The sequence below is a fragment of the Octopus sinensis genome, linkage group LG5 (assembly GCF_006345805.1).
Source record: "Octopus sinensis linkage group LG5, ASM634580v1, whole genome shotgun sequence".
Classification (NCBI taxonomy): domain Eukaryota; kingdom Metazoa; phylum Mollusca; class Cephalopoda; order Octopoda; family Octopodidae; genus Octopus; species Octopus sinensis.
In genome coordinates, this window is record NC_043001.1 from 67,661,851 (window position 1) to 67,674,405 (window position 12,555).

General features: G+C 37.7%; 1 protein-coding gene across 1 annotated transcript in view; it reads right to left on the minus strand.

Annotated features, from left to right (window-relative positions):
- Positions 1–12,555, minus strand: part of LOC115211597 (retinoblastoma-binding protein 5 homolog) — a 42,458-nt gene that overhangs the window by 995 nt on the left and 28,908 nt on the right. Inside the window, exons 14-16 of the mRNA XM_029780169.2 lie at positions 8,820–8,937; positions 3,956–4,120; positions 204–304 (exon numbers count right to left, since the gene is read on the minus strand). Coding sequence (XP_029636029.1) covers positions 270–304; positions 3,956–4,120; positions 8,820–8,937 — 318 coding nt within the window. The 3' untranslated portion in view covers positions 204–269. The remainder of the gene's footprint in view (positions 1–203; positions 305–3,955; positions 4,121–8,819; positions 8,938–12,555) is intronic.

A 12,555-nucleotide genomic window follows, 5' to 3' on the forward strand; every position in this document is an offset into this window, starting at 1 on the left:
ATAACACAAGATATAAATGGAAGATTCCTCAATAGAATAGAAGCCACAACTTAACTTCAGACCGTTTGGAAACATTTCAAAGTCATAACTTGACACTGTCTCATATTTAATTTCATTCATATTGCCCCACCACAACCAAATTCACCTAACTGAAAGGGCAGTGGGATCTTAAATTGTAAATTTAAAAACAAAATCGTCCTTACCGATGTTGATGGATAAGAGGGTTTTGGTCCGATTTAAATAATTGGTCAACAACCAGAAATGAGAGCCTAGACATCATCGTTGGTATACCTCATCTTCCGTCCTGAAAAAAAAAAAAATTTACAAACATTTTTCAGGGAATAGTTCTGGAATAAAAAAATGATTTATTGTCATCATCACCATCATTTAACATTTGCTTTCAATGCTGGCATGGGTTGGACAGTTTGACAGGAGCTGACCAGGTTCCAATTGTCTGTTTTGGCATGGTTTCTGCAGCTCTATGTCTTTCTTAATGCCAACCACTTCACTGAGTACTCTGGGTACATTTAACGTGGCACCAGCACAAATGTTTTTTTATGTAGCACCAGTACTTGCGAGCCATCAAGAGAAAGACCTCTCAGCTGAGAGAGAGGCAAAGAGGATATCCTGCTAGCACTGTCCAACCCATGCTGCATGGAAAACAAATGTTAATTGATGATGATGTTAGGACAGCCACAGTTTTACATAGCTTGATGCAGCTTCTCAAGTACAGCAAACTGCTAGAAGTCTTGATCCCTTGTCATCCCCTCAACAAGCCTAACATCTGAAGTTCCTTTTTCACTACTTTGTCCCATGTCTTCTTGAGTCTACCCCAGCCACAGGTTCCTTTCACAATAAGAGATTGGCACTTCTTTATGCAGCTGTCCTCATTCATATACATCACATAATCATGCCAGTGCAGTCTTCTCTCTTGCACACTTATACCCAATTTTTCTCATAAATCATTTGCATTAACATTACCTGTTCATGCTGGTTTCATTTCTTTCAAGCCTTCATATAGCCTCTGTAGTCACAGCCCATGTTTCACTGCCATGTAGCATAGCTGTATGTACACAGGTATCATACAATCTACCTTTCACTCTTAGGGAGAAGCCCTAACCCTATGTCACAACAAAGACTGTGGCTCTCTGAACTTTGCCCAGATTGTTCTTATTCTAGCAACTATGCTTTCAGGACTTCCTCCTCCTCTGCTAACTTGGTTGCTATCAAGTATTTCTCTCCCCGCTACCCAGCTCCGACATTTGAAGCAGTCTATGCTCTATACAGTTTTAGTGTTTATTGTTCCTGCACATCTGCCACACACAAAGTCTACTTTTTCTGTTAACCTTCTCTGATACTGATGCACCTCTTAGGTGTCCATAGCTTGTATTGGGTACAATGTATAGGGTTTCTACCATTACTTTTCCTACAAATCACTGAAGGGATTTGAGATTTGTCCATTTTCCTACTTACAAGGACTTTGGTCTGAGCTAAATTAACTCTAAGGCTCTTAGATTTCAGACTTTGCTACCACACTTAAAATTTCCACACTAGTTCTGGTAGTGATTCAGCTATAAGGTCATCAGTGTACAGGAGCTCCCTAGGGCAGCCAGTTTGAAATTCCTGTTATGGCCTGGAGAACTATGATGAACAAGAGAGGACTGAGAACTGATCCTTGGTGAGCTATTTGTACACTAAATTCATTGCTATACTCACTGCCAACTATCACCTTGCTGATAGCATCCTTGTACATGGCTTGTAGTGCTCACGCCAACCACTCTATTCCTAACTTCTGCATAGACCACCAGATGAGGGAGGGGGGACTGTCAAAGGCTCTCTTTAGGTCTACAAAAAGTCATGTACAGAAGTTTATTCTTCGCTAAATGCTTCTCCAGCAGTTGCCTTACCAGGAAGATAGTATCAGTAATGCTTTTTTCTGGCAGAAAACCAAACTGCATCTCATCCAAGCTAACTCTCTTCTTAATTAGCAGAGCCATGATCATCTCTGTAACCTTCATGACCTGGTCCAACGATTTGATACCTCTGTAATTATTTCTGTCTAAGGCATCACTTTTGCCTTTATAGCAGTTGACTAGAGTGCTGCCAGACCAGTTGTTGGGTATGACTCCCACATGGAGAAACTTATTAATTATACAAGTAACAAGGCTATATCTCACTCTGCCAGATATTTTAAGCATCTCAGCAATGACTCCTCAAGGGCCAGGAGCTTTCCCTGTCTTCATATCCTTAATTGCTTTATCTACTAAGTTACTGTTGATTTGGATAGCTGGTCCCTGTTGGGCCCACATTAGGAAAACTCTCCTCCTATGCATTCTCTTTTGCAAAATCACTAACTGCAAAAATCAATCATCAATGCAAACAATTCTCTCCTACAACTTCACAATTTTTTCCATTACACTGTCTTGCAATCCAAAACACCTCAATCTGCAGGTCCTTACATCACAGAACAATGGCAAATTTCTTCCTTTCTGCTCCTCCCCTGGCTAAATATACCAGTCTTCTAGCTGATATAGTTCCCTGCTACCACCACTCTTCCAGTCCTTCCAAGTCCATTTCTTCATTCTAATGGCCGTCACCAGCCACAAAGAGAAGGTCTCTGTCATTTGTCGATGCAATAGTCAGCAAGAGGATGTCATAAAATCGGTCTCTCTGTCCATCGGGTAGCCCTGGCTGAGGGGCATAGACCGAGATAATGGTTGCTAACCCATAATGTAGCACTAATCTAATATTAAGTATTCTATCGCAGACTTTGACTACCTTGATTACCTTATCAACCCATTTCTCTGCAAGAGGTATACCCATGCCCCTGTCAGTGTTCCCTGCCCAGAAGATCTTGTATCTATGTTCTTTGCCTGTGAGGAACCTAGCAGAACCTCCTCTCCACCTTACTTCTTGGATGCAGCACAAATCTACACGTCTCCGTTCAAGCATCTCAACAATCTCACCAGACCTACCTTTCAGTGTGCCCATGTTGAGTGTGCCAACCCTGAGAGTGTGGGAGGTGTGGGCCCGTCTGACCCTGGGATGGGGGACAGTAGTGTCATGTACTTGAAAAGAAAGCTCGCATTTGGCAGAATTCATAAACAAACAACAGCCTTCAACCTGCATACACTACACCATTTTTATGCGCCATATGATCACAACCTTACATAGGAGATAGACCCAAAGTAGTGGGTCTAAACAAACTTAAGTTCACACAAATACCCTTATCTATTTACTTTTGTCACATCATCAATTATTCATTTTTCTAATTTTGTCACAGATTGGCTGACTGAAAATTCTAAGAGTTTTAAATTCTATCTACTATTAATATGCTATTCCTAACACCGGTATTGCTGTTTTGCGGTTCGCACAAACTCCCACCACCAGTACCGGAAGTCCCTATCCTCTGACAGCCTTCAGTTGTCTACCATGAACATTTCTGAAGGCTTAATGTGTGAACTTAAGTTTGTTTTTAAGACGGAAGATGAAAACTACGTTTACAGAACTAAAAGGGGACTATGATGTGCACTGAAATACAGGTGATAAATGTACTGAGTTGAAAAAACACAAGATTTCTTATCTGAACAACATCTTCTGGGTTTGTATTATTTTGGCGGGGTTATTGAAATATAATAGGAATCCGAGAGAGCAGGTTTATATAGAGTGGGATGGAGGAGGTAAGTGATTGCAGAAGCAAGTGGTTATCAAAACAGGGGGAGAGAGAGACAATGCTGGTGTTAGGATAGAGAGCGAGGGGGAGAGAGATAATTCTTTTAGGATTTTTGCGAAACATAATTTTAATGGAACAGCGAATTAATAGTAGATATAATGTAAAAATCTTAGAATTTTTCAGTCAGCCAATCTGTGACAAAATTAGAGAAATGAATAATTGATGACGTGACAAAAGTAAATAGACACATGAATAAGTGACGATAAGAGTAATTCAGCTTACCAATATTTTCCTTCTGATCTGATTCACTGTTCTCTTTGTGTTTACCAGAATGTTTGTCTTTACCTCGATTTTTATCAGGTTTTCCCTGCCGTTGTTTTGAACGACTACCTTTTTTCTGTTGCGATTTATCTTGGGGTTTCTTCACATTTAAGAAGGGATGAATCTCTGCAAGCAAGAAAAAGACAAAGATAGAATATGTTGTGTGTGTATGTGTATATATGTATATATAAGACAGCCAGTGATATGTTTTAATAGAATTTGATACTTTGATTTTAATTATTGATGGTGTTTATTTAGAAGGTAACACGATGAATAATAATTTATCTCAACAGGAAAAGAAAGCTAATGGTTTCAAATTTTGGCAAAAGGTCAATAATTTTAAGGGAAGGGGATAGTTAATTACACTGACCCAGTACTTGACTGGTACTTTATTTTATTGGTTCTGAAAGGATGAAGCAAAGTTGACATTGGCAGAATTTGAACTTCTAACATAATGAGCTGGAAGAAATACTGCTAAGTATTTTGTGTGATCTACCAATGATTCCGCCAGCTCATCATCTTAAGAATAATTCTAATTTTGGGACATAGCCAGCAATTTTGAGGGGAGCAAGTAAACCTATTACATCAACCCCTGTGCTCAACTGGTACTTATTTTATTGAAAATTGGACCTTGGCAGAATTTGGACTCGTAAGAAGCTGGAAGAAATACCGCAAAACATTTTGTCTGATGGGCTAACGAATCTGTCAGCTTGCCACCATAACAATACTTTTCTTCTTTGGGGGTGGGGACAAGTTGATTATATCAACCCCAAAAGGATGAAAGGCATTTGAACTTAGAACATATTGGATTAGAAGCATCTTTTCTGATGTGCTGGCAACTCTCCAGCTAGTCAGCTTCTTAATAATAATAATAATCATACACCACCTTAATGGTTCAGAGGTTAGTGCATAGCTTCTTAAAGTGGGTGATTTCAACTTACAGGTAGGTAATGGGCGAATTTCTAGAAAATGGTGGGCAATTTGAGATTTTGGTAGATGATATGAACGTTTTGTGGGTGACAATGAATTTTTAGAAATTAAGTCTGCATTTACTGATACCTAAGCATGCCTACAATAAGGGTGCACTTTTATTCATTTGACTACTCGCATGAGAAGTCCCTTTGTATTAAAAATGTGGACTTATTTATCAATCAAATATTTTGTCGCAGTTATTGAGATTGTTGTCATGCATGCTAAAAATAGCAGCCAAATAGGCCTAGGCCTTAAATCACATTTAACCACAATTTTTTTTTTTGAAGTCCTGCGTGTAGAATTCAAATTTGCAAAAATTTCCTGAAAACTTTGAAAAACAAAGAAGTTATGAGGGGTTATATGTTGTGCAAATCAAAACACAAGTGCTATTTTCAGGATGTTGACAAAATGTGCAGTCACGCACAAAATATGCAGCTTTGAAATCATGTTTTTTTGACTGGGTGAAAATGATCAAACTTTAAACCTCTATAACTTTTTAAAAACATTTTTCTGGAAAAAGTTGAATAACTCCAGCAATTTAGCTTGGAAAGGTACATTAATGTGCCAAATTTTAAATTTTCGATAAACTTTAGTTTTTGAAATGCTGGCAGCCAAACAAACTAGATCTATATTGGCTCCAGTAAAGACATGTCATCTGACTCTGCTCTATTGACTTCTCTTTGAGAACACCACACTGCCTTTCTGATACCATCTGTAGAAATTCGTTTTCACATTTTCACTTTACTAATGCCTCCAGTCAAGAAAATTTGTTGACAGTATAGTAGTGATTATTTATCATTTGGATTTATTCACTCTCCTCAGAACTGTCAGTTACCAATGTGCTTCCTTTGCCATCAAACATTAACCAATGAAGCAATGAAACCATCATGCTTGAAGTATCACTTTGATGCAAAGCATAGTGAGAAGGACAAGCCATTATACTTTTTGCAACTGAGCTCATTTTACAAAAACTAAATACACACTACTCCAGGAAACTAGTAAACAGGAGAATGATGGGTCGATTGAGTATTGCTAAGTTTGGGAAGTTTCACACAATTGGAGAAACATTATTTCGCCCAGTTATTGAAGAGATTTTGTCAACTGTTATGCACAAAAAACCTGATAACATTAGGAAGAAGATTCCATTTAGTAACACAATTTCTTGAAGCATTGATAAAACGGCCAACAATGTCAATATTCTCCAGCATTCTGAATTTTCTATACTATTGGATGAGTCAACTGTTGTGAACAATCAATGTTTGATGATAGTATATGTTCGGTATTTCAGCAGAGACCTTCAACTTTGTGAGGAAATGCTGTTTACAGAGAAATTGCTACTTGATTCAGGAGTTGCAACTATTTTTCACTCTTTCAAGTTTTTCCTTTTTGAACATAATATCCCACTCAGTAATATTCTTGCCTGTGCGTCTGATGATAGGAAGATACAGAGGTTTTTTTCTATCTCTCCTAAAGCGTGATATTTCCCACCAGATACTAACTGTTCATTGCTTGGAACACCGGCAGCATTTAGTGGCAAAAAATATGAACGGTAGGTTGAATGGTGCACTATAGTTAGTTATCAAGATTGTGAACAAATTGAAGTCCAGTCCCTTGTCTGATTGAATTTTCCGTCAACTCTGTCTGAGAAATGAAGAGGACCATACTAAACTTTTACACCCTACTGAAGTGTGGTGGCTGTCAAAAGGAAACTGTGTTCTACACTTTGTTGAACTGTTTCATATAATCATATCTTTCTTTGAAGATACTGCACTATCCGCTTCATTGATGGCTGCAAGGTGTGATATCTCTTTTCTTTGTGATATATTCGCAAAATTAAATGATTTTTAATAAGTTATTGCAAGTAAACAGAAAGAACTCCTGTTGACTGTAAATCATTTATCACTACTTTAATTTCGAAATTGGTATTGTATAAGACTAACTTTTCAAAATGCCAATTCCATCAACTTCCACAACTTGATTCTTTGAAAGATGAATTAGTTGATGAGGATTTAACTACATATCGCAACTATTTACAATCATTGCACAATAACATGGTGGAGTGATTTCAAGATGTTATTGCGGTGAATATTCCAAATTAGTATAGCAATCCATTTGAGGTTGATGCAGTTGATTGCAAGGATGATGTTCAGGAGGAATTGATAGAATTACAAAATGACAATGACACCACAATGCGATATTGCTGTAATGGCAAAGGTTTGTGGTACCATCAGAGTATATTGAATTCCTACCCCAGTCTGTGAAAACATCTGAAATTACTTTTGCTTGCCTTCCCTACCTCATACCTGGTTGAATCTGGTTTTAATCATGTTGGAACTTTGCTTTCCCATAAAAGAATTGGACTGGGTGTGACACGAGGAGACTTTTGCCTAAAGTTGACAAGTTTGAAACCGAATGTATCTGCACTAGCTGCATTGCACCAGACACATGGTTCTCATTAAAAAGTTTTATTCTTTCTTTTATAATACAATCGTTATTTTTGCATCAGTAGTTCTGATCAAAAGTTCATTTGGGGAAAATGAAAATCAGTGTAAAGAAAGTGCAAGTTTCCCGAAGTTAATCTGTTTGAAAAATATAGAGTTAACATTGGAATTTTATTGACATTAATGGCAAAACTAAACCCACTATAAGGGATTTGTAAACAACCGCACATTTAGTACAAACAGCAATAACAGGTCAACGAGTCTTTGAAATAATGTGTGTGTCAAATGATATGGGGATGGGGTAGAGGATTTTGTGTTGGGAGGGGTTGTGCTAGGAGTTTTTTTGTTTTTTTTACACAGGTGAGCAATGGATCATTTCTTGGCTGATAGGTGGGTGATATTGCAATTTGGCATGAAAAGTTTGAGAAACACTGGGTTTGAGTATCAGGCTCACAATCATGAGGTAGTGAGTTTGCTTCCTAGACTGGGCTGTGGTGTTGTGTTCTTGAGCAAGATACTTTATTTCACGTTGCTCCAGTTTACTCAGCTGTAGAAATGAGTTGTGACGTCACTGATGCCAATATCTTGTCTCTAAATTATGCTTAATAAGAAATTATTTAATTAGATCCCAGTTAATTAGCTTACTTGAAATCTAAACATAGATTATATATCTAGAGAAATTTAAGAGAAAAATTAGTATCCTTCTCAATTAGATGTTAAAAGTCACTAATTGTCAATCATCTTAAAAATACTTTCCCATACCAGTCACACTTCAGTAAATGTTATGATTTGTGAGAATAAATAAGAAACTTACAAATCCATAAAGATTATATTGCTACAATATTTGTGGCAATATGTAATGCTTAAAGGAATGAGAAAAAAACAATTGTATCATCATATGTCCATTTTACATGCCACCATGAGTTGGACAACAGGTCAGAAGACCACCCTTTGCTCTAATGTTTCAGTTCTGACACCACTTCTACAAATGGACACCCTAACACCAACAATTTTAAAGAGTCTTCTCAATGTTGCACTGACTGCTTGATTCAATAACCACTTTACAGCGTACTGAGCACTTTTTATGAGGTACCAGCAAGTCCCCATGACCTAACTGCATATCTGTAACATTTGAAGGGGAGGGCTATACTGGATTAAGCATTTAAACTGTTACAACATTGGAAAGAGAACTGTAACAATTGCTCAGGATATAAAATTCTATTCAATATTTAGACACTTAATCTCTGTTCCATGGAAGCCTTCTAGCTTCATGGTACTCAAAATGACTTGATAATGTTGTGTGATGTTGACTAAAACTATTGAGAACAACTACACTGATGCTTGCTTTTCTTGTGAAGTGGTTCTTGTCTATGTTTTTAAACTCCACTAACACAGCGTGTTTGAAATCTTACCATCAGTTGGAGCATCAGGCAGGTCAATGTCGACAGACTTTGTCTTCCGTTTCTTAGGAGAAGAAGCTTCATCAGAAAATTCTTTGTCTTTTGGGTCTTTCATTGTATCTTCTGGACCCTAGAAAAGGAAAAAAAAAACAGAAGGATTTCAGAAATAAGTGAAGAAATATTGTCCAAGGTTAAATTCTCAATAAAATATTGTCCAAGGTTAAATTCTCAGTAAAATTAGTGTGTCTCACATTTCCCACAAAATGACAATGTACTGTCTCTTCTGGTTTAGTTTGCAGCTTCTATCTCTTGTATTTTTGTGTATGTATATAAGTGCAAACATACATAAAAATATATGACTGAATATGACAACAATATTATCTGCCTATCTGTGTGTCTGTCTCTCTCTCTACACACACAAACATATATATATTTCTCAACATGATTATTAAAAACATTTAGTTAACTTATTGAGCTACCACTTTTGTAAACAAGAAATTTCACTTGAGTAAGCAGATAGGCTGAGAGACACCTTCGAGAAGAACAAAGCAGAAATTGTTGGACTGCAAGAGAACAAGTGTCTGTTCTGACACATGATAATGCAAAGTTTGGTTTATGCTGGGCATAAAACAATGGGTCATGCACTAGTTAATGATAAATATGTCTCATTAGATAATTTATCATCCACATTGTTTTAATGTCCACTTTTCCATGCTCATGTTGGTTGGATGAATTTATTGAGGTGGATGTTTTATGGCTGGCTGCTCTTCCTATCATCAACTCTTGCCTGTTTCCAAGTGAGGTAATATTTTCCAATGGTCAGCATGTTTTCACATAATACTGGACACAAAGGACACCACCTGTATGACGGTGACACTTGTTTACAACTATCAAGCAATGTTAAGGAGACAGTAACGAACACAAACACACACACAGACTGGCTCCACATAGTTTCCGTCCACCAAATTCACTCAGAAGATATTGGTTGACCCAAAGCTATTGAAGACACTTGCCCAACATGCCACTCAGCATGACTGAACATTTCATTAACAATTATTGATTAGACACTTCTCATTAGACAGCTAAATAACAATTATGGCTAAATACCTCTTATTAGACAGCTATTTAACACTTATTAGACATCTCAGACAGTTGTCTAATTTATTAGAGGTAATTATCAATATTTTTCTAATTAGCTAATAAACAAATATTGGCAAATATCTCTACTCACCAGACAGCTAATTAACAATTATTGATTAAATATATCCCAATAGATAGCTAATTGCCAATTACTGATTAAATCAATTAGGCAGTTTATAAATGATTATTGAAAAATATCTCTCATTCAAGAGCTAACTGACAATAGATTAAATACCTCAATCATCAGACAGCAAATTAACAATTATTAAATACCTTCTTTCATTAAAAAATTTCAAGTAAATTACACTTGAATGAAATAAATAAACTTAATTGATAAAGGAAGTTGTCAATCTTTACTCTAATTTATCATGGTTAGTTGTCAATGGTTTAGATATAAATATAACAATACCTTGTTTACATAAGAATTTAGTGACTTTGAAAGATCTGAAATGATTCTGTGAGAGGGGGTTAGTAGTGGAACTTAAATCAGATAAAGCTATAAATAACAGCATGTAAATATTGGGTTAAAAAAAAACCCTTTGGATGGAAAAAGTTGAAAGCTGTCCCTGTTGTGGATGTAGTGATTTCAAGTTCAGTCTCACTGTGAACTACCTTAGCCCAGGGCCAATAATGCTTTGTGGGTGATTTTTGTAGATGGAAACTGCATAAAATCATATGTGTGCAGAAGTGTGTGTGTATATACATATATATATCAGGTTATCTAATAAGTTATGTTTGGACTTCCATATTTTCAATTTGTAAACGCTTTAACAGTATTTTAGAATGTCTAATGGCATCAAGTAGTCATCATCATTTAACGTCTGCTTTCCATGCTAGCATGGGTTGGACGATTTTGAATGAGGGCTGGCAACCAGATGGCCGCACCAGGCTCCACTCTTGATCTGGCAGAGTTTCTACAGCTGGATGCTCTTCCCAACGCCAACTACTCCAAGAGTGTAGTGGGTGCTTTTTATGTGCCACCTGCACAGGAGCCAGTCAGGCAGTACTGGCAATGACCTCGCTCGAATCTTTTTACATGTGCCAGTGAAGCAATGTTGGTAACGATCACACTCGAATGGTGCCCTTTTACGTGCCATGGGTACAGAAGCCAGTTGGCTGCTCTGGCAACGATCACGCTCAGATGGTGTTCTTGGCACCCTACTAGCACAGGCATAGGTGCCAGTAAGGCGACGCTGGTAACGATCATACCCGAATAGCCACTCTGTCAACGATCACACTCGTATGGTGCTCTTTGCACCCCACTAGCATGGATGCCAGTCATTGAAATGATTTTGATCTCACTTGCCTCAACAGGTCTTCGCAAGCAAAGTTTAGTGACCAAAGAAGGAAAAGCTACGCATAAGCGGGCTGGTTATACTCCTGGCATAGGCCACGGGTTATGGTTTCATCTGGCTTGCCGGGTCTTCAAGCACAGCATATTTCCACAAGTCTCGGTCGCTAGTCATTTCCTTGGTGAGGCCTAATGCTCGAAGATCTGCTTCACCACTTCATCCCAGGTCTTCCTGGGTCCACCTCTTCCACAGGTTCCCTCAACTGCTAGGGTGTGGCACTTTTTCACACAGCTATCCTCATCCATTCTCACCACATGACCATACCAGCGCAGTCGTCTCTCTTGCACACCACATCTAATGCTTCTTAATGTATTTGGACATATTTAAACTAATTAAATTTCATTTTGCAGGATAATCTAATTGAAATTTCACTAATTATAGCTCTTCAAACATGGAAGTGTCTAAGGAGCACTTGAGGCACATAATGCTTTGAGTTTAAAAAAAGAACTCTGCTGCTGAAGCGACTCAAAATATTCACTCATCTATGAAAAAGAGTGCCTGAATGAATGAACTTGTGGAAGATAGTTTGCAAAATTCAGAAGTGGCGATTTCAGCCTTGAAAATAAGGCCCAAACAGGACATCCAATTGAGTTTGAAGACAAACTCCTTTTGGCAGAACTTGAAAAAGATCATGCAGTTTCAGTTGAAGAATTGGCAAGCCATACAACTGTTCACAGTTTCATAGCATGGAAAGGTGCCAAAACTCTGAAAATGGGTGCCTCATGATTTGTCTGAAGCCAACTGCAAATCTCTTCATTCTCTTGAACTCATCTCACCCCTTTGGACAGACCAGTGATGAAAAATGGGTCTTCTATTAAAATGTTAAGTGTCATAGACATTGGTTTAGTGATGGGGAAAAGGCCCAACCACAACATGCAAAGAAGGTTCTTCTCTCTGTTTGGGGGAACTGCAAAGGAGTCATCCACTTTCAGTTACTACCAACTAATGTAATAATCAATGCTCAAATCTACTGTCAGTAATTAGAGTGTTTGAATGCTGCTTTGAAGAAGAAAAAAAGCCTGCTTTAGTCAATCAAAAGAAGGTGGTGTTTCATCAGGACAATGCAAACATCCTACACTGCAAAGATCACATCACAGAAGATCAAGGAACTTGGTTGGAAGAAAACTGCTCACCCGCCTTCAGATTACCATTTGCTCTGTAGTTTCCAGAATCATTTGGATAGATTAACTCTTGAAACAACAGAGGAAGTTGAAGAGTTTTTCATTAATGGGATTAAAAAGCTTACAAATATATGG